At 53.7% G+C, this 26,700-nt stretch overlaps 1 protein-coding gene across 1 annotated transcript; it reads right to left on the reverse strand.

Moving 5' to 3' along the window:
• Window positions 1-430: 430 nt before the first annotated feature.
• On the reverse strand, window positions 431-26,638 carry OTUD7B (OTU deubiquitinase 7B). Its single transcript, XM_070766538.1, has 12 exons — window positions 26,456-26,638; window positions 16,622-16,763; window positions 15,852-16,022; window positions 15,422-15,661; window positions 14,565-14,666; window positions 13,798-13,925; window positions 13,492-13,604; window positions 13,071-13,198; window positions 11,850-11,999; window positions 11,518-11,632; window positions 10,813-10,897; window positions 431-4,378 (listed from the first exon to the last, which is right to left on the reverse strand). Exons 2-12 carry the CDS (start codon window positions 16,692-16,694, stop codon window positions 3,083-3,085), a joined length of 2,601 nt encoding a protein of 866 aa, XP_070622639.1. The 5' UTR covers window positions 16,695-16,763; window positions 26,456-26,638; the 3' UTR covers window positions 431-3,082.
• Between the last annotated feature and the right edge of the window lie 62 nt (window positions 26,639-26,700).

A 26,700-nucleotide genomic window follows, 5' to 3' on the forward strand; every position in this document is an offset into this window, starting at 1 on the left:
CTTTTCTTTTGCTGTGCAAAACATTGTTGTGCATAAAAATGAGGAAAGGTTATTTTGAGCATGGGAATGCCTGGAATATGACAATAATTTTAACTATTTGTAGGTGTCAGAAGCCACAGCCACATCTCCAACAATGCGTGCCTTGCCTCAATCTGTGGTCTCTGCCCGTGCGCAACCCTGTATCCCTAGGGAAGGTGGGAATAAAGCATATTTTTTTTCCTCTAGCAAAGGGAGGAAGACCACAAACTTATCTCCCTACTTGCCTTTCCATGAAAAACTCTTTGTCGTAGTGTCCCTTCTACTAAATTTTAAAAAGTGCTTGGGAAACTCATCTGCTTATATTTCTGTTCAAGAAAACAATGTTTAAAAAAGGTACCTTAAAATATATCACCGTATTCGATTTACAGTATAGCTGCATAGACAATGAATATAAAGGGGAAGGTTTTATTTTTTTCAATAAATAGTATTTTCAATATTTGCTTTTCTTAATGAAAAAGAGTGCTGTTTCACCACAAAGGAAACAAACCTACACTTTCAGAAAAATAGGAGGAGGGTCGGGAGCGGGAAAGTCAGTGAACAACTCTATCAATTCCAAACGTGATCTGGTAGGCAGGAATTAAATAATTAGGATTCACTGTCGTTACTAAGGCGGAGAGGCTTTGGAATTAAAATTCTGGTGTTCATAGAAAAATACTTTTCAAATAGAGTTTTTTTAAAGTGTTCACTTTATCTTGTTGTACAAAAATGCTACAATCTATGAACCCAATTGCTATAATACTAATTTTAATTAAAAAAGTGATCAGCAACAAACTGTCAAGGTACAATCTCAAAATTACTAGTTACCAGTTTGGAAAATAAACAAAAGAAAGCACACAGATCCCTGGAAAGAGACCTTGCTCCGTGGGGAAGAAGACGACTGCTGGGGAAGGGGGGATCCTGCGCGTGTCTCCGTCTCCCAACGAAATCTCTGCTGGTGACACATTCCATTTAGTGGAGGGGGGGGGGTCAAATGAAAAGAGGAGTTCTTGGGACAAGCAACGTCCGAAAGAGGGGGCAACGGGGAACCATAAAAATGCAGCCACCACTGCTGCTGCCCTCAGAAAAGTAGATTTGGGAGAGTTAATTGTGGAAGAAATGTGTAGTTTGTTTTTTTAAAAAGGCTGCTTTGGGCTCAGCTGCTCTGTCCAGCCCCAAGGACGACAAGCCCTTCCTCAAATTAGTTTTTAGCCTATCAAATCCGAAACTGCTTGGAATGTCAAAACCGAACATCCCGAATTGGGTTTTCAGATCACATGAATTATAATCCCCAGGTGTCCATCTGCTGTCCAATTTCAAGACTGGAATTACTCTGGACACAATGTAAACATTTATGTTGCCTCACACGAGGAATAAGTTGGTTTTATTTCTCTTCCCATCCTGATTTTTACCCCTCTTCCCATCCTGATTTTTTTTTAAAAAAAAAACCCGTCCCCTTTTGTGGGGCTCTGAAATTAAGGAATCTATAAACCCCCCCACACACACACAGCAGCCTTGAACGAGAGGGTCTGTGGGTGCAAATCCACCTTGTGTGTGTGTGTGTCTCGGGAGTTTCCCCCGCAAGCCCCGCTTCAATTTTATACACAGCGGGTTCTGGCAGGTTTAGCACAGCAACACACACACACACACCTGCCTCTTAACAGGGCCCCTCCCTCAAATAAAATGACCTAGGAGAGAAACAAGGAGGCGCCATGTCATTTCGTGGTGGGCTACTGTCCGTGTTAAGGCAGCGCAAGAAGCACTAAAGGAAGCCGTGAGCGTTGGGTTATTTTGTTTAAAATATTAAGTACACTTGCAGTTCTCTGTCCCAACTAAGAAGCTCTTGATGGAAAACAATTGCATAGTTTTATCCCCCAAAGGGAGCTAGAAAAAGAAAAGAAAAATCTCTGTCACTCGAAATCCAGTCAAAGGGCAACTGGCGCACATGTCTGTGTGAAATGTCTGATCCGGAGGGAGTTCTTTGCCATCCAAGGGGCAACACCAAAAGTGGGAATAATCAGGCGCTGTCAGAATGTGCCAATATTTCTGAAGGGTGGAGATTGAGGGGCAGTGGGTGTGTTGCATTAGAAAACCCTCACGGTACAAAGAATAATTTCTGCCTTATGTTCCCCAAAGTCGTGTGTGTGCGTGTGTGCGCGTGTATGTATGCATTTCTATAGGGAACAGAGGTAGTCTGGGGAAAAGCAGCTTGCGCAGAAAGGAGGGAGGTGGTTCTTCTGCAGACAAGACCTGCCTCTTCTGACGCTTTTAAAAGGAGCTGGAGCAAAACCAGACATCACCACCTTTCACCTCTCCCTCCTGCCTGGTCTCCAAAGTTCTACTCCAGTAGTTTGATTCCATCCAGGGCAGCTTCATTTTTCAATTAAAACTTTCTCTCCTCAATACAAACAACACCGTGACTCAAATCCTTCCCTCCTAGCACACTCCGCTCCTGACAAGAATTCTAAAATATATGCCACCCCCTCTGAAGCCCACCTCTGAAGGGGCATGCCCAGAAGGCCAGGCCCCTGTGGGGAAAGATGGGTGGGCTTGGAAGTCTGGACTTGGCTTCCTCTTCAGGAGACCTGCCTTCCTTCCCCACGCGGGCCTGGTAGAGAGCCTGCAAGTTTCAGGCATTAAGAAAAATCTGAGCGATATTCAATTTAATCCCTTTGAAATTAAAAAATTAAAAAATATATGTTGGAGGGTGATCCAATAAGAAGAGGCCCCTGTCACTGGTTTTCTCCGGTCTTGGAATTCAACGCTTTGGTCTAGAAGGATTTCCTTGAACGACAGTTCTGCACAGAAACGCAACCTCCCTGAACTCTAACCCCCACCCCCAAGCCCCTTCCTCTTAAAGAGCCCTTGCTCTCTCAGATGGAGTGTCCCTCTGTGCTTCTAGGAAGGAGGGGGGCTTGGGTCCCTCCCCCCCCCCGCTCCCATAAGCAGCTCACCAACCCCCAACTGGCCAGCTCTTCCCCTGAAGGAGAGAGGAATAGGGGCAGAGAAAATTATTGCATCCCCCACGTCCCAGGGGTCCAGGTACGGAACGCTCGCCTCGGCTTCCTCAGAACCGATGTACCAGGGTCTCTTTCTCCTGTTCTTTGCGCTTCAGCTCCTCTTTGTAACAGCAGGAACAGAAGTCCCCCGTCTCTGGACGGCCGTAAAAGCTGCAGTCGGGCCGCCTGCACTTGGTCTGCTGCACACTGTACAAGAGCCACGCTTTGCCTCGGTCGCCCTGCGCAGCTCTCGGAGAGCTGCCCTCTGGCTCTGCGCACTCTTGACAGCCGTTGCTGGACAGGCCCGGGCAGGGAGAGCCCTCACGACCCACCTCCGCGTAACTAGGCGGCATGTCCACCTCTGGGGGAGAGAAGGGTCCTGCCTGCGGGGGCAGCGGGCAACGGCTCTGGGCGCACTGCCTGGGCAGCGTAGCGTAAGAGGGGAAAGGCGCACAGAGGCCTCCCGCCACTTGCCTTCGGCCATCTTGGTAAGTAGGAGGATGGGCGCTTTCCACATTGCTCACCATCGAAGGCCGGGGAATGGTGAAGACACCTGAGTGGCCAGCGGGGAAACCGGGCGTTTTAGTGCTCGCTGTGGCCAGTTCTGGGCCCTGGAGACGGTAGGGCGACAGTCCCGGGGGGTCCCTGGCGCTCAGCAGAGCCTCTTCTCCTCTGAGGGGGCTGCCTTCCGCGTCCGTCTTTTTGGCAGCCCCCCCAGCACTGCCCAGTGCTGCCGCCACCTTCTTCTCGGCTTCCTTCTGTTTCTGCTCGGCAGAGTAGCGCTCCTCAGCGTCCAGGAGGTACCGCTGGATCATCTCCTCTTGGTACTGGTGCCGGTGGCTGGTCTTCAGCTGGCCGGCAAAGATGAACTTGCGCTCCCCTTGCATGGTGGCGCGTAGGATGCTCAGGCTGAGCTTGACGTCGCTGCCGTACTTGCAGGCGTCGGGCTGCTTCTCCGAGGGAGCCTTCGCGGGGCCCGGCTTCTCCGGGAGAGCCGAGAGGTCTGCAGGGGGCGCCTCCCCCTGGCTGCCCTTCCTCCCCTTCACGGAGCCTTTCTTTTTCTTCTCCAGGGTCTCCCCGTTGCTCACCCCGCCGCCTCTGGCCGCCCGGCCGTGCATCAGCCCACCCATGTTTTTTTTCAGCTTGCTCCCCAGAGTTTTGCCAAAGCTTCCAAGTTTGTTGGCCACGGAGTCTGCCCGCCTCTTCTCCTTGTCCTTCTTCGCCTTCTCCTTCTCCTTGCTGCCGCCGCTGTTGCTGGCTGAGCTGCTGCAAACCGACTCCTTATCGGAATCCCCCGAGTCTGCAGCCGACCGGACCTCGTCCCCTGCAGAAGCCGTGGGAGACTCTGGCTGAGCGAGAGGGGCCTGCAAGGAAAGGGGAGAGAGAGAGACACACACAGGGAAAGGCCGGGGCTGGGCAGGAGGGGCTCTGCGGCCAAAGGGATCTGCCTCAAGGGCGGGGCACCTTTTCCAGAAGGAAGAGACGGCAATGGATTACGCAATCCCGGACACGACCAAAGGCACTTTTCCCTGTGTGGGTGGGTGCATCTCCAGTATATAAAGCTTTCTAAGACTGAACAAGCCACCTCTGCAACCTTAGCACAAGGGCCTCTTTCATCTAATTCTTTGGTCTTCTTGAGAACAATGGACCCGAGCTACAAAAAGGCAGATTCTCCACTGCACTTGGAAGGAGAGTCCAACATGGGTAAATTACCAATCCTATTGGTAGAGACTGAGTTAATTTAAATAAGAAGCAGTCACCGCCCCTTAGCAGCCCCCGTCACCTCAGTTTTAAAAACTCAGTCCAAGGGTAGAGACTGTTTAGTTGTTCTGAGTTAAAATAATGTATATATATTTAATAAATACCTGTTTAATGTTGTTTTTTCTCTTTTCTACAGGTTTGAAGAAGTTCCTGGAAGGGATCTCTGCCCTCCGCGGGCACTGCCCCCACCTTTTTCTCCTCGGGGTTCCCTTCCCTCAGCGGGTACCATCCCAAGCGAGGAGCGACACAGCCTGGGGGCCCTGGCCTCCGAGGCCAAACCCGGCTGAGAGCCGAAGGTGGGGGGTCCGCCCCCCCCACTGGGAGGCTCGGGGGATCATAGTATCCCCAGAAGATGCTGAGTTGGCAGGGAGCCAGCGCCTCTCAGCTGTTCGGCAGTGAAGAAAAAAAAAGAAGCTGTCACCGCCGCCGTTGTCTTCCGATGCCACGGAGTCGGCAAAATAGCTCAGGAGACTGGAGCGATCAAGGGGAGAGCCAGCGGTGGGCTAACTGCTAGTCCTGGGTGGAGTGATCCTCCCCCCATAAGGAGCCTGAAGCGGACGCCATTGGGAGACCGCCATTTTGACGGTGATTATTCCTGCGCCCGCCATTATTTGGCAAGGCGGGAAAGTGTTGCTCTCTGCCCAGATGATGGGCGCGACCAACGACCAATCGGCGCAGGCGTGAGCCCCTGAGGTGCTTATTGCCATTTTGTGATCTGTGTTACCGGAGAATTGCAGCAGCATTTGATCTCCAGGCATGACTGTTAAAATTGTGAGTAGTTATGGAGGATAAAGCTCCAGAGAAGGTGTCCTCCCCCAGCTTGGCGCCTAAAGATAAAGGCAAACTGAAAGCCAAGGACAAGACCAAGACTCAGGCCTCCTCATCCCTCAAAGAGGCAGAGAGGCGTATTAAGGCACTGGGACAGAGGTTGGAAGCAGCCCTTCTTACTCCTAAGACCACCTCTCCCTTGCCTTCGCATTTGTTGCTGCAAGCCAGGGATCCGCCAACTCCTCAGTCTGTGTTGAGACCTACAGAGACTCTGTCAGAAAGAGACTGGTCTCCAGAAAGGCAAGTCCCATTCATGCCTCAGGCCATCCCATCTTCTGGCCCTAATCTGGCTAGGCCAGGATCTGCTAGTCATTCATGGAGGAGTGGACAGGGTCCCTCAGCCACATTTACGCCCACAGCAGCTGGGCTTTGGGTACAGCCTGACACTTGGCAGCAGATGTCCCCAGCATTACAGGAGATCATCACAAACGCATATTCTCAGGGGATGGCAGCGGGGGTGAACCAACACACTCAACACCCCCGCCCCACTCATTCCAGAAATCTTTGGTCTGCACCGCCCCTCTCGGGTTTGGGGTCCTGGATGGAGGAACCCTCTCCTTTAGATGACACCGAAAAAGAATATGATTTTTCGGATGATGAGACAGCTCCTGAACAGCCAGTGGCGGCTGGTCTCTTCAAAGCATCCCTCTTCAGAATTTTGCTCCATAAAGCCAAACAGGTGATGGATTTGCCAGGTTCCACCAAGGCAACAGAGACCACTGATGCTTCAAAACCATCTGCCACTTTATTTAAGGAGCCTCAGCCCGAGTCAGATCATATACCATCCTCAGAGATCTTCCGAGAAAGTGTCAAGCGCCCCTGGCAGCATCCTGCAGCAGCTCAAGGGCCCTCTGTCATAGAGAGAAAATGTTATACCCTTGATGATGAGATCGAGAAGCTGCTGGAATTCCCACTTATTGACCAGCCAGTGATGACACTGATTTCGAAAGCCTTAGTGCCTTCAGAGACAGGCGATAGTCTAAGGACAGAGGACAGAAAGGCGGAGATCTTGTTGCGCAAAACACATAAAATGGCTAGCTGGGGGTTTAGAGCAGCAGCTGCGGCTTCATTCTTTAATAGGGCATCGATAATGTGGCTGCAGGAAATGCAAGCCCGCCTAGGTCCAGATGAGGGCTGATTGCGCCAGGACATCAGTAAATTGAGGGCGACAGCGGAATTTTCGGCTGATGCCACCCTACACGCAGCCAAATTTTCAGCAAGAGGGATGGCAGCCACACTGTCCTCCAGACGTCTCCTTTGGTTGAGAAGTTGGCCAGCTGATCTAAAATCAAAATGGAGCCTGGCCTCATCACCATTCCAGGGTGACAAGCTCTTTTGGGAAGCATTGGATCCTGTCCTTATTGAGGACAAGGACAAAAGAAAGACTCTTCCCAGAGCCTACAGACGCCAGGAACGTCGAGCCAATCCCTACACTCGCCGCCAGCCCTTTCGGTGGGACTCCTCTTCATCTGTGGGACAGAATACAAGGTCGTACCCACAGAGTCAGTATAATCAGTGTTTAGAGGCGACCGCGCGGCCTTCCAAGATAGACCGAGAGGTTACCAACAGGCGAAACGACCCTTCAGAGGCAACCAGAGGGGCTTCAAGCGCATCAAATGACTCGGCTTTATTACAGCCCATAGGAGGCAAAGTCCAACTTTTCAGTGCCTCCTGGCGGACTACATCCACCGACAAATGGGCAGTAGCCACAATATCTCAAGGCTTGCGTTTGGAGTTCCTTCAGCCCCCACCAAACCGTTTTGTACAATGCCCGCTGACTCAAGATCCACAAAAAAGACGCCATTTACAACTAGAGATAACTCATCTCTTAGACATAAGGGCAATAGAGAAGGTGCCCAATCATGCAAAGGGCACGGGGTTTTACTCCATTGTGTTCCTCGTGCCGAAGTCATCAGGAGGGTTCAGGATGATCCTAAACCTGAAGCTCCTGAATACCTTCATTCGATACTGAAGGTTTTGGATGCATTCCCTCCAATCAATTCTGGCATCCATTCAGCATCAAGATCTCCTTACGTCTATCGACCTAAAAGAGGCCTATCTACATGTTCTGATATTGCCGGCCCATCGTCGATTCCTCCGGTTTTGCCTCAACGGGGTCCACTATCAATACCGAGCCATGCCATTCGGCCTTTCTTTGGCGCCTCGTACGTTTACAAAACTGCTGGACATCTTAACGGCCCATCTCAGGTCTTAGTCCGTACATGTCATGGCATACTTGGACGATATCATCGTTCTGTCCAAGTCCCTGTCCCAGGCGCAACAAGATCTGGCACTTACAAGGCACACTCTGGAGTTGCATGGATTTACGATCAACGAGGAGAAGAGTCATCTCCGTCCTACCACGAGAATTCAACACCTGGGGTCCATCATAGATACGACCAGGGACACCGTATCCTTAACCCCAGAGAGGCTAACCAACATTCGGCGATTGGTCATCAATCTCCGGCAACAACGTCAGGTGTCGTTAGCCATGCTATCCAAGGTGCTTGGGACACTGGTGTCGTCCATAGGCATTGTGCCATGGGCTCAGCATCACATCAGGGGTCTTCAATGGTTCCTCCTTCCAGCGCAGAAAGCCAAGATGAGCCATTCACATCGAAGAGTAAGGATTCCTTCAGCTGTCAAACAGTCACTGAAGTGGTGGACATCCCCAGCGTTACTCCGAGGTTCCCCCCTTCACAGCCAAGACCACGTGATTCTCACGACAGATGCGAGCCTGTCTGGCTGGGGGGCTCACATGGGTTCTCACATGGCCCAAGGCCTGTGGTCCCCGGAAGACTTGAACCATGTCAATATCAGCTACCTCGAACTCAAGGCAGTTTTCCTGGCCCTTCAAACCTTCACTCAGTGGGTTCAAGGCAGGCACCTTCTAGTATTGACGGACAATGTGGTGACCAGGGCCCACCTGAACCATCAGGGGGGCACGAAGTCGCACCGTCTCATGGTCGAAACTACGGCCCTTTTCGATTGGGCCGAAGATCATCTAGCTTCGCTGACTGCAGAACACATTGCTGGGACCAGCAACATCCAGGCAGACTGGTTAAGCAGGGCTACTCTGGATCCATCGGAGTGGCAGCTGGACCCAGCACTATTCAACCAGATAGTTCTCCGTTTTGGGTCTCCATTGGTGGACCTCTTTGCGACCCAAAACAACACTCTAGTGAGACTCTACTCCCGGTTTCCGACACCAAGGGCAGAAGGGGTCAATGCCCTATTGTCACCCTGGCCCCAGGGTCTGCTTTATGCCTTTCCCCCAACGTGTCTCATACAGAGAGTATTGGACAAGATAATTCGGGAACGGGCAGAAGTGATCATGGTGGCTCCCCACTGGCCAAGGCGTCCATGGTTTGCAGACCTGATATCCCTATCAGTGTCCTCCCCGTGGAGGATTCCAGACCAAGGAATCTCGCTGAGCCAGGGGTCAGTTTGTCATCCGAACCCTCAGTGGTTCAAGCTGACCGCCTGGCACTTGAGAGGATCAGGCTAAGAGACCAATTTATACCGGACAATGTCATTACTACCATGCAGGCAGCTCGTCGACCATCAACGGTGAGGATTTACCAGGCTACATGGTCAGCCTTTTGTAGGTTCTGTTCAGACCACCATTCTAATCCCAAAGAGGCTTCAGTAATATCAGTATTACAATTCCTGCAGACAGGGGTCGAGAAAGGACTGGCTCCGAATACCTTAAAGAGGCAAGTAGCTGCTCTTGCAACCATCGTTCGAGTGCCTCAGTCTTGTTCTCTGGCTCAATACCCATGGGTAAGAGACTTTGTTAGAGGAGTAATTAACACACATTCACCTCCAATTCGCAGGTTCCCAACATGGGATCTATCCCTGGTGTTACGAGCACTTACAGCACCTCCTTTCGAGCTGATGAGATCAATTCTGGTTTGGTTGCTCTCAATAAAGACAGCCTTTTTGGTGGCGATCACGTCAGCCCGCCGAGTATCTGAACTATCTGCTCTGTCTATTCGACCAGATCTGTGTGTCTTCCACCCAGACAGGGTTGTGTTGAGGCTGGACCCGTTGTTTGAATCAAAGGTGAATTCCGGATTCCACAGAGCACAAGAACTTGTGCTTCAAGACTTTTGTACGCATGGTCATCACCCTTCGGAGTTTAGGTGGCACAAGGTTGATGTTAGGAGAGCCTTAAAAATTTACATCCGGCGGACCGAACTGTTCAGAAAATCTGAGAAGTTATTCGTGTCCTTTGCCCAATGAAAGATGGGTCTTGGGGTCTCGTCACAATCCATCAGTCGCTGGCTTAGAGATTGTATCGAGGAAGCATACAAAGCACGCTCTCAACCACCACTGACCGGGGTGACAGCACACTCTACCAGGAGTGCAGCCATGTCGGCAGTGTGGACAACACAAGTGTCCATTGAGGACATTTGTCGTGCAGCGACTTGGGCGTCTCCTACAACCTTCATCCGCCATTATAAACTGGATTCTCTAGCTTCGGCTGAAGCTTCCTTTGGGAGGCGGGTGTTGCAGCGAGTGCGTTCCACTCCGACGACCTTGGCACAGCCTTTTCCCTCCCAGGGGATTTGATCTTTGGTATATCCCATGTTGGACTCTCCTTCCAAGTGCAGTGGAGAAGGACCGTTGTACATACCTGAACGGTCTTCTCGCTGCACTGGAAGGAGAGTCCAAACTCACCCGGCATGGTTTTCGCCAGGTCGCCGGAGTATTTGGGTTTTTACAAAGTTTTATGAAGTTTTTATGTGGTTAAAGTTCAATAAATTGAGTTATCCTTAAACTGTCTTCGTTTTTAAAACTGAGGTGACGGGGGCTGCTAAGGGGCGGTGACTGCTTCTTATTTAAATTAAATCAGTCTCTACCAATAGGATTGGTAATTTACCCATGTTGGACTCTCCTTCCAGTGCAGCGAGAAGACCGTTCAGGTATGTACAACGGTCCTTCCCATTGGGGGGGGGGGAATAACCCCGCTCCCATAACTGTTGGATAGTGAAAGCGATTGTCAAGAGGGGGAGGCTGGGGGGGGGGCGTTGGTTGAGGGTTATTTAAAGTGGATCCTTGAACCGATCCAAGGGCTGCACACTGACAGCTGAAATAACCCAGGTCTCCAATTCTATGGTTCCAGGGAGAAGGGGAAAAGGAGTTTGGAGCCTCCCTCCCTCCCAGGCAGGACTGTGGAACGCGGGTTCTCTCGGCTTCTGTTTACCTGCACTTCGCAGGACAAAGGGATCCACTTGACGTCCATGTAGGTGTGCAGGAAATGCAACTTGGCTTCCAGCGAGAGGGTCACACTGTCAGAAGCAAGAGAAACAAAGCGATGGCGGCACAGAGTTAAAACAATCGGAGCTCCTGTCCCTGGATCATATGTAGACATGTGCTGAGCATGCAATGACATTCCAGATAAATAGCGCCCTGGATAAATCATTGTAGATTTCAAAACAGGGGTATCAGATGTCCTCACTCCCCCCGCCCCACTCGGATCCCTATTTCGAAAGACTGCCTCTCCGTCGTGGGCCACTTCCCCCTCCCCAGCCTGAAGCCAAGCACAGGAAACCAGGAGTCGGGGCGCTTCAAATCTCTCCCCCCCCCTCAGCTGACCCCCTTCTACAAGAGCCTGAACCGCTCACGGTCAAAGGAGGTCGGCGGCAGGTGGGAGTCCACGGAATACTAGGTGGGCACAAAGGGCCAGAGGCCGCGGATGCGCTTGACCTCTCCTCCCTGGGGCTTAGCCTGGTCACTTCCTGCGCCTGACCTCTCATCTGCGGCATGACTGCCAACAATCACATTTACACCTCCCGTTTCCGACCGTTCTTTCCCGAGCCCCTTTCTCTGGATCTTTCAGGCCCCAAGGTGAAATCCCAAAATGTAGAAGCTCAACACTTCTTCCGCACCGAGCTCTCCGTTGACTTACCTGGCCAATTTGACGTTGTCGCCGTCATCTTTACCCCACTCCCAGTCTTTCCCGGGATCCACTGCAAAGTGCACTGGAAGCAGTTTGTGTTCGGAGTCTGTCAGAGGGATCACAGCTGGGTTGGAGGCCGGGAAAGAGAAAAAGAGACAATTCCCTTCAGGTCCTTAAAAACAGGATTTTTCTAAAAAAAGAAAACCTACCAGCAAAAGGAAGCCGTGCGTGTGTAATGGAGAGGGCTCTGAGGGGACCCTGGAACTCTCTGCCGGATGCCTCCCCGGGATCCCAGGTGGAGAGCGAGGACAGAGGGAGCCGCCAGCCAGCCTTGTGCACACCTTGATCCTTGACGGGCTCCTTTTGCTCCATGGACACCAGGGCAGAGAAGTGGGCTTGGTCGTAGGCCAGAACCAGCGGGGAACGGTGGCACTTGCTGGCGGGGGCTTCCAGAGGCAAATAAATGCCACCGAAGGGGATCGGAGCAAACGCTGGGAAGGAGAAAGAAGCCTGTGAAACCACGTCCCTCAGTTACCGCCACCACCACCACCACCACCACCAAGAGAATGGGGTGCACCCAGCAGACGCCTTCAAACCTGGCAACTTTAAGACTGGTGGACTTCAACCCCCAGGGGCTGATGTAGAGACAGAGGAAACTGCTCATCTGATCTATTCCGATTGGGTGGGGGGGCTTTTCCTGGGAGATTCTAAGAACTATGCATGTGCTACAGGCAGGCCTCCCCCACCCCCACCCCCGGGAGGAAAGCAAAGCCCTCCACCCTGTAAGCTCATCGCAGACGGCAAGGGATTTCTGGAGCAGACGCTGGAAGCCCTTCAGAGGCACCCGGCAGCCTCTCAGAACATGGAGGAACAAGTGGGGGGGAGGGGAGCGAGAGATGGACGAAAGGGACTCAAAGCTCCAAGGTCTTCCGGAAGAGCTCTCGGTCCTTTCAGAAAAGGTCCCCAGGCTCCCTTGCAGAAGGGGTGGGAGAGGGGTGTTCCTGGACACACACACACACTTTCAACGGCGGGACGGCCACGGTCAGCGGATTGGAGGAGAAGACGTTACGTGGAAATTACGTAACCAGAGTCTTCATCGAGTATCTAAAGGGCCACAATGCACGGGACAGTCCTTGCGCCAGAACGGAAGGACAGAAACTGGTGGACTTCAAATTGCAAGGAATCTCTTCAGGAGACAGGCAGGGGAGGGGTCTCCTTCCCCGGAGACCCTGAAATAGTGGTTGGATGACCACTGGCAAGGAATACTGCCCCACCGGATTTCTACACTGAGCGGAAGCTTCAACGGTCCGCAAGACCTCTTCCAAAGCCTTGTATTCAATGGCTACAGACCCCGAGAAAACTCTCCACTCTGACCCTGAAACCCAAAGTAACCACTCCGGGCTCCTCCTCGTTCCTGGCTCCGTCCGGCCAGCCGTGTATTGAAGGTCAACGTCATCCCGACAGCCGTTCAGAGAAGCTTCCCTCGGGGCCTATTTTCTTTCCAAATAAGAAGCCTCCTGCTGAAAACAGCAGCCGGCACCACCAAGGCAGGTGCGCCTCACCTTCCCCTCCGGAATCTCTCAGCATCGTGTCGGCCACGACGACAATGGGCCTCTTCAACACATGCGAAAGGACGAAGACGTGGAATTCCTCCAGGCTCTCATACACAGGCTCCTCCGGCCCTTCGACCCTAAAGAAAAGGAACCACGAGGCATGGGGGGGGGGGGAGGGGACTACGTGCCTGACATTCTGCACCTGTGGAGTCACTGCCCCCCCCGGCCCCCCTTCCCTGTGTCACGCAGCGGCAGCCCCACCCACCCCCACATTGGAGCCAGCAGCCCTGGGAAGGAAGGGCAGGTGGCCTTCACAAGCGTTTATTTCCATTCAAGCATCTTTTTAAAGGACCCGTGAAATATCCCTCTCCACCCCCCCCGTGGGGAGGCATTGTAATACGTTGCTCCACGAGACCCCCTGCTTACTCACCCTCCAGAGCTCCCACTGTTGGTGCCGTAGTGCAAGCGGGGTTCGCTCGAAGCCAACTTGATCAGCTCGTTCCACTCCTTCTGCCATTCTTCTTCCGTGTACACCAGGCCAGACTGCAACATTGGCAGAGACAGCGGAGGGAGTAAGGAGACCCTCTCTTGACACACAACACACCCCATTTTAGAGGGCCTGGGAGGCGCTTAGAAAAGAGGCCGCCGAGAGAGGGAGGGAGGCCAGGGTGACACGTGGGCTGCAGAGGGCCGGGATTGGCCTGCCCCACCCTCAGGGGCCGCCCCTAACCGTTACCTCTTTGTTCTGCTGCGTCTGGTGCCACCTCCAGCGCCGCTTCAGGGCCTCCCTCTCGGCCCCCCGGTCCATCAGGGTGTGGAGGCACTTGCGGAGCATCAGGTCCCTGTCGTGGAAGCCCCACATGCCTGGAGGGGGGGGGAGAGGAGGGGGGGAGTAAGAGGCAGCCTCCGCTTGGGGCCCAACCCCACGTCCATCACACGCTGGTTTTGGCTCTGGGTCAGGCAGGAAGCCCAGCCAATGGAAGAGGAGGAGGAAGGGGCTCAAAAGGAGGACACTCGGAGGGGCTCTGTGGCAGCATCATAAGCCCCTGAGGGTGGACCGGTGGACCAGGTGGCGCCCTCTCTCTGGGCACCCAAGTTCGGCTCCACTGCACGCGCGCGGGTCATCGGCCTTTGTTGTGCCTGCGCTGGGACACCTGCTGGGGGGGGGCTACGTGCCTGCGCTGGGGGGTTGGGCTCTCGGGGGGGCTCGGCACAGGGGGCGGGGCACGCGGGTGTGGCAGACACCTACGGTGGGGGTGCACGAGTTGCATGCAAGGGCGCCACATGTGCATCGCATTTTGGGGGCTTTGGGCACTCGATCCCGGGAAGGTTAGCCATTCCTGTCATAAGGTGTTGCTTCTGGAAGGAAGGGAGGGAGGGGGAAGGAAGGGAGGAAGGGAAAAGGGAGGGAGGAAGGAAGCCAAGGCCCAGCTGCCTAGCAGCAGCAGCAGGAACGCGCAGAACAACGGCGTGCTTCCCCCCCCTGCCCCCGGGAGATCCTACCCAGTGATGCCGCGTGGAGGAGGCAGTTTCCGTCCCCCGTGGTTGCCAGGGGAAGCAGCCTTTGACAGCTGGGATCGACGTTGGCCCACCAGTTCAGGCGACCTAGGCAAGGGGAGAACAGATGGGTGTATGGACAGACGAAATACAAACCCGCGTTCGGCATTTGAGAGTACAGCCGGCCATCTTCCTTTGGCCTAATGTCTGTGCTTGACCAGCGGGGTCCTTGCCTATTGTGGAGAGCAGGAAGAATTTCTTAGAGACTCACCCACTTTGATTTTTGACCTATGAGACTACAACAGCTACTGGAGAGACAAAAGGGGTGAAAGAAGAAGACCTCTCCAAAAAAAACTGGGCATGGGAAAGAATACCGCACTGACCACGAGTGAGTCTGGGCCAGAATCCTGCAAAGCCAGAGAGGCAACGGGCAGTGTTAACAGCAAACCGACCAACCAATTAACCAATTTAAATTTTGTTGGGGAAATGCACTGGCCGCCCAAATTACATGGGCATTTTAGCCCAGAGATGGCGGCTCCCTCAGACTCCAGGAAGGACTGTGAGGTGGGAAGCTGGGCCTGACCGTACGGGATTTCCAGAATGCGTCTTTTTCCTCACCTGAGTTCCGAGAATGCTGCCTTCTGCTGCAGTTTTCCAACTCCCACCCCGGATGAAAGGAAGAGGGGCCAGAGTGAGAATGCTAAACTCTGGACCTGCCTGGACTGCAAGCGATGGAGGGGGAGGAGGTTCTGGAGAACTTTGAATCCAAGGGCCCCTGGCCCAGGAAGCAGCGGCACAAAGGCGAGACCTGGCCCGTCAGGAGGGGCTGGGCCTTGGCGCCTCCCCTCCCTTCACCGACTCACCCGCCTGCTCCAGGGCCACCAGCATCGACTGCTCGATGAGGTCCCGCTCGATGAAGTTCCGGAAGTCCTCCCTGTAGACACTGAGGTCAGGGAGTTGGAAGGTGCAGATGGGCATCTCCAGGAGGTGCTCGCTCCCGCCACTGCCGCCGCCGCCGCCGCCACCATTGCTGGAGACATGGGAGCGAGCCAAGGAGACGATGGTGGAGCTGGCGTGGGAGATGCCTCGGGACAGGCGCTTCTCTGAAAGAAGGAGGGAGGAAGAGGAGGGAGGAAGGGGGGAAAGGAGAGGGGCCCTGCAGAGGCCGCCCCCCCTGTCCTCCCTCTCCAGGCTCTGACGGGGGCTCCAGCGCAGGGGAAAGCCCTCCGCCTTCCTCCAGGGGCCTCTGCCCACGCAGCATCCGCCCTCAGCACCCCCAGGGGAGCTCCTTACCTTGGACTATGTCGTCCTGGCGCTGCAGCTGCGGCCGGACGCCCCGGGCCGCCTCCTTCTCCACAAATTTAAAGGTGCGGCCATCGCTGAAGGGACGGGGCAGGAGGCCGGCCTGGTCCTGCCTCAGCTGCTCAAAGTCGCTCAGGGCAGCGTTCAAGTCCCAGTTCTTCCCTGGGGAGGAACAGTTTTAAAAAGCCAACTCAGCCCCCACTTCTTCTTCTTCTTCTTCTTCCTAAGGAAATTTGGGAACCCCCCTCTCCCCCCCCAATAATCTCAGCCTTCTAAATCTCTGCTTTCTCTCTACACTTCCTGGAGCAGAGGCGCTCGGCCCTTTCTGCCCATGCAACCGTTCCACAGGAGGGAAACTCTCGCGGATGGAGACTCAGGAGAGACCCAACGGTGGAGAGGAAGAATCAGCGGTGGAGTGGACTTGCCTTTCCTACTGCCCCCCCCCCCGCTCTCTCTCTCCCGCTCCGTCTGCGCACACGCTTGTGTACCCTCCGCGCACCCATGGAAGGCTTGGCGTATGCGCAGAGGGCTAAAGGAAGGCAGCCTCACGCCACTGCCGCTACCGGATCCCCCAGAACCAGGTCAACTGGCAGCATTTGACCCCTGAATATGAAATCCTGTAACCAGCCCCCACCTCAAGCAGGGGGGGGAGCGTTGGGGTAAGCGCCGGGCAATAGCTGGTTCTGGCATTTTCTGAGTTGACCAGGAATGGAGAACTGAATGGTCAGAGCCGAGGGTGGAGTTCCGGCTGAATTTCTTACCTTCCAGCAGGTCCCTCGCCAGTCCTGGCTCTGCCCCCGTTGAGCGGACGAAATCCGAGAGGACGACGTCCATCTCCAGGGTCACGGATTCCTTGGAGGGGGCTGGAACTGCAGGGACCCCGAGCGGGGGCAGCCTGTCATTCTAGGAAGACAAAGAAGAGGGCACCTCCCTCTGGTGGCTGCGAAGGTCACCCCGGAGATCTGCCCCTTTGATTCAAGGGGAGGCCGGCACCCCCTCCCTGGCCCACGTCCACAGAGACGGAAGCCCTGCCTGGTAGCCTGGGGCTGGAGCAGCAGCACTCGCCGGCCCTCTTCGGAGGTGGGAGCGGGTGGGGGGCCTTCAAACCTGGCCCCCACGGCCACCGGCTGGATTCCACCCTTCGCTCTCTAGCCAACTTCCCTTCACCTTTTGTGCTACTTATCATCTGTCTGTAAGCTGCCCAGAATTATTTCAACAGTGAGGTGTGCAGTATGGAAGTCCAGTCGATCAATACACAAGCAGGTGACCCCCGAGGATGAGTGGGCTGACCCAGCTCCCCTCCAGGTAAGGGACCACCGTCTCCACTTTCGGCACAAACCACCCGGCCAAAGAACCGGGGGCAGAATGGCCACCACGCGCATCCCGTCACGAAACACAGGTTGTTCCCATCTAAAGAGGGGCCACTCTGAGCAAAGCGGCTACTAAGGGAAGCTGCAACTAGGCCGCCCCTAACCCCGCTCCCGCTTCCTTCTCCCTTACAGGTCATGAAGGTCATAAAAGGTCATAAAAGTCATAAAAGTGAAATTGTACAGTTACTTTTTTCATCACTGTCGTAACTTAAAGAGGCACAAAAGGAGCCGATGGCAAATGGCTCTAGTTCTCAAGATGTGCCTGACGACACTGCGGAATAATGGCTGTAAATGGTCATTTTAAAAGCGTCCAGTGGAGGAGACACCTTTGTATCCTCAATTCTCCTGGTCAAGAATAACTTTGACTTTGGACAACTTTGAAGCAAGGTCTTCAAAAGGCCGAGAAGGCCAATTAAAATGAACGTAAGTGGATATTTCCACAAAATATAAATTGGATTTCAATCATCAAACATGAACCTAAACTAGAAGATAGAGGAGGATTTTTCTGCCACAATGGCAAATGGACAACATTTGTTTCAAATGGACTGAAAGTTCCCTAAAATTTCTGTCCTTACTGACCCAAAGGATAAGTGTTATTATTTCAGAGGCCGTTCACACCAGAAAGAACCTTAAGACTATTTCTGCATGCTTTTCATCCAGATTTCTCCTGGAATGACTGCATTTGTCTGCAATTGTTGTTTTCGCCATGAAAAAGATTAATAAGGAGACTGTGGCAAGTCACCACCGAATAAGCAGCCTTCAAGGCTCTTTTGCTCAACTTTGCTTAGGCAGCCAGCAAATTGTACTAGGTGTGACCTGCAGCAGATCAAGTCTGCCAAGAAAGAAGGAAAGAAGGAAAGAAAGAAAGAAGGAAAGAAAGAAAGACTTGCCCTTGCCCTGGAAGTCTGAAAAAGTAATAGGCAAAAGGGAGGGAGGGAGGGAGTCCTTGTTCACTTCTTCTTCTTCTTGTCCAGCCAAGCACCAAGCTTGTGAATCTCACATCCCCCCCCAGACCATGGAATGACCCTTGAGAGAAGAAAGGAGCTTGCTCCCCACGCAGCCTTGTCATCAGCATTTTCCTGCCCTCTCTACTGCCCTGCCTCAAATACACACCCACATACCCAAACCGTGTGATGTTATTCCACTCCCTCTTACAAAAGTTCAAAAGTAATTGGAAATATTCCTCCCCCCCCCCCCGTCTGTTGCCCAGCACAACAAAAGTGAGAAGTATCCATGGGTGGGAGGGTAAGTGAGCCAGGCTGCTGCTTCTCCCCTTAGAAATATACTTTCCATTGCTGCTTTCATTAACTGTTGCTGCAATCTGCCCTCCGCCTTCAAATTGGGGAACAAACCCCAACAAAATTCTAAGAGTCTTGATTTTGGGTGCTTCCCCCTCCCCACTCTCAGGCGAGCAAAAGAGGTGCCCTGCTAAGGGGCCTCTCTTGGGTGGGTGGGTCCCCAAAGGTCACCCAGACCAACCTAAGCGGCAGCTTCTCTGCTGTATCCGAGGGCAGGGATCCCTCTGCAAAGAATCTGCTGGGCCTTTCTCACGCCTGACCCTGCTGCCTCCCTGGACTCAAGAATAACACCTCAAATGGCTAACACAGGGTGTGTGTGTGTGTGTGTGTGTTGATGTGTGGTAGGTACACAGAGAAGGCAGGAGCCTGCCAAAACGGTTTAGATCTATTAGCACAATAATATGAAAATGGACAGTTTCCTTAACTTGCAAAAGCCCAGGAATTATATTTTAATCTCATGATTTAGCAGGGGACAAAGCTGTGTCCTGGGAGATGGACATCTGAAGCGGCTACGAATATGTTGTTTTGGGCATGGATGCCAAGAGAGCAAGAGCGCCGCCTGTGCCGTGGGGCGCGATACCCCCATTGCACAGGCAGTGCTATTTAGTGCTATGCCCATCTAGAACATAAACACAAGGGTAAAAAAAGAAGGAAAGCAGATTTTGATGGATGTAGGAGAGTGACACTTTTGAACTGTTCTCCCCACGAAGCCTGGAGCTCCGTCTTTTAAGCTGAATAATAGAGAAGTAAAGGGGGGGGGGGGTCAATTTGCCTTAGACAAAGTGTCAGACTGGCTTTTAAACCGGGAAGGCAAGGGAGACGTTCTTGACCACAGATCATTTCCCCAGCTATACAACCAGGTGCTACTCTCCCTGGGAGACCCAAGGAAAACGAGCTGCCCTTGAGAGAAGAAGCACCACACCTTTTGCCTATGTCCAGCCTTAATTAACCTCCCAGTCAGAAACGCAGCCCTCAAGGCCAGGAAGGGTTCTTCTTCCGGTAACGGCACTCGCCTCCCACACTCCCACAAAGATCAATGCCATAACCAGCGAAGGGCCGGAAAAAGATTTAATACCACACTGTGGGCGTGGTTTATTGTGTGCGTGTGGCTTGCCGGCCATGTGACTGGGTGGGAGTGGCTTGACAATCATGTGACCAGATGGGAGTGGCTTGACAATCATGTGGCTTACCGACCAAGATAGGTGTTCAAATAGGTGCTTGGACTCTTTTTCAGTTGATGAAGTCTCATTATTTGAACAGCCACAAAAAGGACAAATGATAGACCTTAATATTGGTTGAGGAGCACAGTCACATTTTCAGGTTTTGTATTGAACCCAGTATGATAACAGGTTAGGCAAGTAGCTCAATTTTCTTTCATTGCTATAAAAGTTCAGTTCTAGATAATGATTAAAATGATTAAAGCGTTTACGGGGGAAAACATACTGTTTAATTATTTCCTATTTTAAAAGGAATTAAGGGTCATACTAAGGTACTAGAGAAGGAAGGACAATTAAAAAAAGTATTCAATAAATAGTGCATAAACTTGCTACCCCCCCCACTACGCCCCCCCCCCCCCGTGGGAGCAGCAGACCATCACTGGCCATAACCACATACAAAGTGAGCCCTAAGTTTTTAAATTCATCCTCTGCGCGGGGGAGCTTGGAAACTCAATGTGGGCATGATATGCGTGGCCAGTCCCCCCCCCCCTCCCTCCCTCCCTCCCTGACTGCAGCCTGGTTTCCAGTCCTGTGAGCAGTGGCCACCGAACCACCATCGCCTGCTGTTAACTCAGAGCTCACTGCTCCCTCTGCACAGGAGGCTTTTCAGGAGCCTCCCTGAGTCAGTGTCCTTTTCGCCTTCACTCACAGAAGGCTACTCTGAAAGAATCCTGGCTCCTGAAAGCCAAAACTACCGTAGTTCATATATAGTAACACAAGGTCTGTTCAGGGTAATGGATTTAAAATAAGCCACCTCTGACAAAAGGAATAATCATAATTTATTAGATTTGTATGCTGCCCCTCTCCAAGGACTCGGGGCGGCTCACAAAAGTATTAAAACACCATAAACAGTGGTGCAAACCTAATATTAGTAAAACGAGTTGAAATCCCATTAAAAAGCACTTGGTACGACACAAGCACACCATTCTCAAGAGCTATGACAGGCAAAGGGGGGGGGGGGATAGAAGAGGAAGGGATACAGGGAGCAAAGCTTCTAGAAGGAATGAAACTGAATCCCATCGGCCGATTCCACAAGGTTCCCTTAGGAACAAGCCAGGGGAAAGAGAGAGAGGACACAGTCGTTGACCAGCAACGGTTTCCCTTCAAGCACGTGGGTCGGAAAAGTTCACCCACTCTTCAACTGTGATGCAGCCTCCGAAACAGGCTTGCAAGGACCCCCAAAGGAGTCTGGCCGGTGGAAGGGCAGGGCCAGCGTGCTCAGTGGTGGGATTCCATCTTCTTTGCTACCCGTTCTCTGGGCTTAGCAGAGGAAGGATGCCGTAAAATCTCCCTCCCCTCCACACTCCTGCCGAATCCCCTGGGACTCAGGAGGCAGAGGACAGTCAGAGGTGGCATGGACCGGCCCTCCGGACTCCTCAAAATTCCCACTGCCGGTTCTCCAGAACTGGTCAGGACCTACGTCTACTGTTGCAGGCCGCCCTGAGCCACTTGCACAAGAGCAGCACAGGGACCTCTAATAAACAAGCCAAGCAAAACACAGGGACCTGCTGAAATCCACCCTCCTCTGATCTCGGTGCAAGGGCCGGACGGTGCAGTGCCCTAAACCCTGCCATTTCATTATTTTACTTATTTGCTCTCCCCCTCCCCAATATACTAGGAAAAAGGGGGGGGCAGGAGATCAAAGCCACAGGGCAGTATAATTACTAATATAAAAAAGGTTCCAAAGCACTCCCTTGGAAAACGAGGTCACTTCAACCTCAGCTTCTTCCCTCAGAAAGGGCCAGAGAAGAGTGGGATGAAGCTGGGTTCAAGCCAGAGAGACGGGCAAATGCCCCCTTTACGACAGCTTCTTCCAGAACGGGGCTCCCCAAACTTAAGCGCCCTGCCAGCCCTGCCGGGGTCGGGCACTGGCACATTCCCACCCAGGGTGGCGCAGGTATCGCCCTCGGCGTAAGCAGCCCCCACCTCCCCCAGGCAGTGTCGAAAAGAAACGAGGGAAGAAGGAGTGTGTTTCTCCCTGGGGGAGAGGTGAGGCCAATTGCACCCACCCACTCGGGCAGCCCGGCCTTTGCAAGCCAAAGCTTCCCGGTGACCATTGGAAACAGGAAAAGGCTGGGAAGATAAGTGGAAGGGCAGAGGCCACAGCTGCCACTTCCACAGAGGGAAAGCACCTGGCAGCCTTCCTGGGCAGAGCCTGTGCCCCAAGCTCCTGAGCAGGTTATTATCCCCCTTGCAGGACAGCCCCCCCCCCCCCCGTGACTCCCCCCACTGCACTCAGCCCCAAGCAGGCGCACTCCCAGAGACACCTCTTCCCCTCTGGCGCACACAGGAAAGGGCTGGATTCTGTACTTTGGAGCAGCCCAGGGCAGAGGCAGAGGCAAGGGCTGCTGTTCTGTGCAGTGGGGATGAGGGACACCCCATTCCTCACCAGCAGCCATTGTAGCTTTGTGCCAAAGAACTATTAGGTGAGCGATTAAAGGCCACCCATATAATAGAGGGATTTTAATGGGTGCAGGAATGTTTGCTCGTGGAATTCCAACCCTCCTGCTGTGTGACTCTATATAAATCAGCAAACTGTTGAATGATTCATGGGTCACATCTTATGACCTCATAGAGGGCGGAGAAGTACACACCCCAGTGGGCCCAACTTCATAATTTCACCCCTGCATCCCAACAATACACATTTATCGGGCTTTTTTCAACTTAGCCAACATTATGTATAAATTGTGAGTATTTCTCATCATCTTCCATGCCAAATATTCAGGCAGAAGGTAAAATGGGAAGCGGTGCCAAATATTTCCCATTTAGCTGCCTTCAATCCCAGTGACTGATTCTTGGGTTTTTAATAACACATATAGACATGTACTTATGTTTGATTGGAGGAGGAGGGCAGCAACGAGGCAGGTGAGACCTGGCTAAGGAGCTAAGCATCTTAAGTGGCAGGTGTGGCACAGGAGCAAGTGACCTCTGACTCTTGAAGGCTATTCAGAAATACATTTCTTACTAAGTCCACAAATCATTTTGCCTCCCCCCCCCCTTGTTATCCCGGTGCGTCAGATATATAGCCTGGCTCACACGGGAGCCCCTTGCCATGAACTGGCCTCCAGCAATTAATTGCAGATTTAGCAATGCCCCCCCACCCACCCCCAATACAAACATTCCCCTTGGTTGTAATCCCACTGGTATCCAACCTTCACCCACAAAACACGTCCCCAGTCATGCAGCACTTCAGTTCCAATCCAGGTACAATCCAGTAGCCAAACAGGATCCAGTTCCATAAACCTTAACAGTGGAATATGTCTATAGAAGTTTCAGAAAGCTACTAACTTCCTGAGGACCTAATGGTGAAGCTGCCCACTCCCCTCTTTTAACAGTAGCTATTTCTGGGCTTTGAAAGGACTCTTGACAGGCAGAAGGCTAAGTGCTGGTCCCCCCCCACCTCTAACTTTTCTGCAGGAAAGACGACTGGGGAGCTTGAATCTTATCACAAATTCCAGAGAAATTCACTTTTGCTGTTTCTCTGCGTATCGTCACCGTAATTATTGCTAAAGCCATAATGTACCCTGGGTGGTGGTGGGGGCGGTTCCTTCTGCTGCCGCCAATCACGTGCCACGTTAAAAGAAAAGGGGCAGGCACCAAGAAGGATAGGCCCATTTCTTTCTTTATCCGATTTCTATAATCAGTTTTCACGTTATAAAACAAAAACAATTAAACTGCTATAAAATAAATACAGATGCACCAAGTGAAAGTGTTACTATGGGTGACAATACAGCTAGGAAACAGGGCCCTTAACTTTATGTTTCCTGCTTACTACCACCACCCAATCCTTCCCCCAAAGCTCCCCAGCCGAGATGGGGCGGCAGGAAAGCCTCGGATTTGTTGGTTGGGGTTGAAGCAAGCGCTGAGTGACCCCACGGCAACAGGCCTGGTCACCCTGCAGCCGCAGTGTCCAAGGGCAGGAGGAGGGAGGGCAGGAGCCCCACACCAGAAGCCTGTACCCCCCAAAGCCAGTCCCATCAAGCTCTCCACGGCTCCTTCACTCTCTCTCACACACACACACACGCCCCCCCGCCTGCCTGCCTGTGTGGGGCATGGCCTTAAAAGACTGTGGCTTGAGAAAGGAAAGGCAACGATTCCCAAAGCTGCATCCCAATAATTTCCGATGGACTTTAGCTCAGGACTAGCCAGTGTTAAAGTAGCTGGATCAGGGGAGGCTGCCACTCACAGGTTGCAAATCATTTTGGTTTAGTAACTTTGCCAACATCCAAAGCTAACACGTTGCTCAGATTCCAATCTTCACCAACCCATTTGGACATAAAAACAAGTGTTCCTCTGTTTTACGCATTCAGTTATTTGCAACTTTAATTTGTAGGGAAGATAGCATAAAATAAATAAACTTAAAACTAAACGACTAGGCTAAAAGGTGCCGATACTCGGAACGCTGCCTATGAAAGAGAACATCACCAACACAGCCAGGGCACCGCAGGCAGCGGTCAAGCCACATAACAAACCTTTAAATGGATACGCATATTTATCAGCCAGATTCTTGAGTGTTTAATATCAGCCAAATTAGCATACATATTAAAACAAAAAGTATAAAGGCTTTATTAAAACCTTATTTATTTGATTTCTATGCCTTGGTGAATATCTATGTATTTACCTCCCTACCTACCGAGAGCTCCTCCCACTTTGGACCGGTTCTATAGAACTGGCAGTGACTTGGTGGCCTGGGTGGCTGCAGCAGTTCTTGCTTCTTGTAGGAATTCCCACTCTAGGGGGGGGTGGCGGAGTCAGCCCAGAAGTGGCTGCGATTCTTGGGATTCCACAGAAGCCCCAGCAGGTTCCCATCCTACACAGCTAGAGTCCCAGCCACGCCTCCTTCCCCAGCCTTTATTCCTCCGTGTGCGAGAGCGGTGGAATTGAGGAGCGGGGGCTTTAAACTGAGAGAGGACAGGGCCCTTTCTCTGAGCATCACCACCATCCACCGGACGGAGGCTTCTCCCCCCCACCACACAGCTGTTTCCTTGAGCTCCTGGCCGCTCATCCCCGTGTCTTTCCTGCAGCCAGGGGCTGGGTGGATAATATAATCAGGGGCCCAACGGGAAGACGGCTGCCAGAAGCACCCAAAGGGGCCAGAGGGACCAGGCCAGCACGGAGCACAGACCGCCATGGGGCTGAGCCTACTGACAGACAGAAGAAGCTCACCTACAAGCAAGGTCGGAGGTTAAATCGAAAGTTGACAGGTCACCTCAACTGCTCCAGAAATCATCCCTGGACTCACGGAAACGAGGAAGAGGAGCTGACTTAGAGCCCACAATAAAACAGGAAGGAAGGAAGGACCACCCAGGACCTACATGGGGGGGTGGGGGTGTTAAGGGCAAAGGACTCGTCCCAGTCCTGCCTCTGCCTGTGGACCCACCAGACAGCTGGGAGGACCCCGCAGTGGGCCGAAGGCGGAGCTAAACCGAGAGAGAGGAGGGGGGGTGAGGGAGAGGAAAAGGGGCAGAGGTCGGAGCTGCCACCTCTGGGTACAAGGAAGCTGCTCAGGGGGAATGACCCGCTGTCCTCACTCCGCAGGGCACAGGATCCCGTGTGGCTACTACGTGTGGCTGGGAGGAAGAGGCTGCACCGGCTACATCAGCCACATGACTCACTGGGAGGACATTCCTGGCACGGCCCTTCTGTGGCTGCTGGGGGGCTGGTTCTGCCACAGCCAGGCCTTTGTGTGCGGGGGCGTCTCCAGCCGAGAGCAGGCGCTCCTCTGCCAAAGGCGCAGAGATCTTTCCAGCCCAGCCCCACCGGAAGAAGGCAAAGAGGCTCTTCCGCTCCCAGGGATGGGGTCTTCTCAGGAGCCACCAACACGCCCCACGGTGACAGCAACAGAGAGGCCCAAGGACCAAACTGTGGCTTCCGGGAAAGCTCAGCCCCCTTCGGACCGATCCAACCAGTTGCACAGGCGGAAAACAGACCACGCTCTCAGGGCCTCACGTCAACTGCAAGGGGCCACATTGGGTGCCCCCCCACCCGGCTGCAGGGGCAAAGGCCTTCACGGGACCCTCTCCGCCAAATGGGCCGGAGCCGCTTGCTGGAGGTAAAGCGAGGCCGCACCTCGTCCATAGAAAAGCAGCCAGGGCCGAAGGACACGAAGGGACCACACAGCCTGCAGCCCATCACCTCCTCTCGACGGCGGCTGCTGGAGCATCGCAAAAAGCAGCCAGGCTCCTGGGGCACCTAAAGGGCGGCGACCAAGGGCCGTGTCCGCCCCCCCCCCCCAAGGATCTCCAGCCGAGCAGGGGCGGGCAGGGCGCCCAAGGGAAGGGGCCGGCGTAGAGGGTGCCCTGCCCGCCTTCCTCCAGAAGCCGACGCCGCCTCGAACCCTTTGCCGGGCGCCTCTCCTGGAGGCTTCGGGGCTGGCTGGAGGTTCCCGCGTGCCTCGAAGGGGGGGGGGGGCGGGAGGCCTCGTTCCCCGGGAGCCCAGCGGGTCCCGCCCCCTCCGGCCCCTCGCTTCGCCCTCCCATCGCGCCTTCCTGGAACCGGACAAGGGCGGGCGGAGCCCCCGGCACACGCTCGGTGCACCCGCTCACCCCAGCTCGGGAGGATCCCGGCGGGCCCCGGGGCGGGAGGGGCCGGGAGAGCAGCCGAGGACGGGGGGGGGGTGTCGGGCAACAGGTGGGCGGAGACCGTGGGGAGAGGGCGGAGGGGGGGCGCTCGCGGGGGGGGGGCGGAGGAGGGGGCTGCCCGCCACTTACCCTGCTCGTCCTCTGCCCTCCCGCCTCCCAGGAGGCCCAGACCGGGAGGCGAATCCTCGGCCGGATGGCCTCCCGGAGACGGACCGGAAGGAGCGGAGGGGAGTCGGGGAGGGCGGTGGCGCCCCTTTTCCGCCCGCTCTAGGCCCCGCTCACCCCTCCCTCTCGCTCTCCTTGTCTCACTGCGCGTGTGCGTCGCTGGAGCGCCCTCTGCTCTTTCGCCCCGGAACTCCGGTGCGCGGGATCCT

Source organism: Erythrolamprus reginae, chromosome 13, assembly GCF_031021105.1.
Source record: "Erythrolamprus reginae isolate rEryReg1 chromosome 13, rEryReg1.hap1, whole genome shotgun sequence".
NCBI lineage: Eukaryota > Metazoa > Chordata > Lepidosauria > Squamata > Dipsadidae > Erythrolamprus > Erythrolamprus reginae.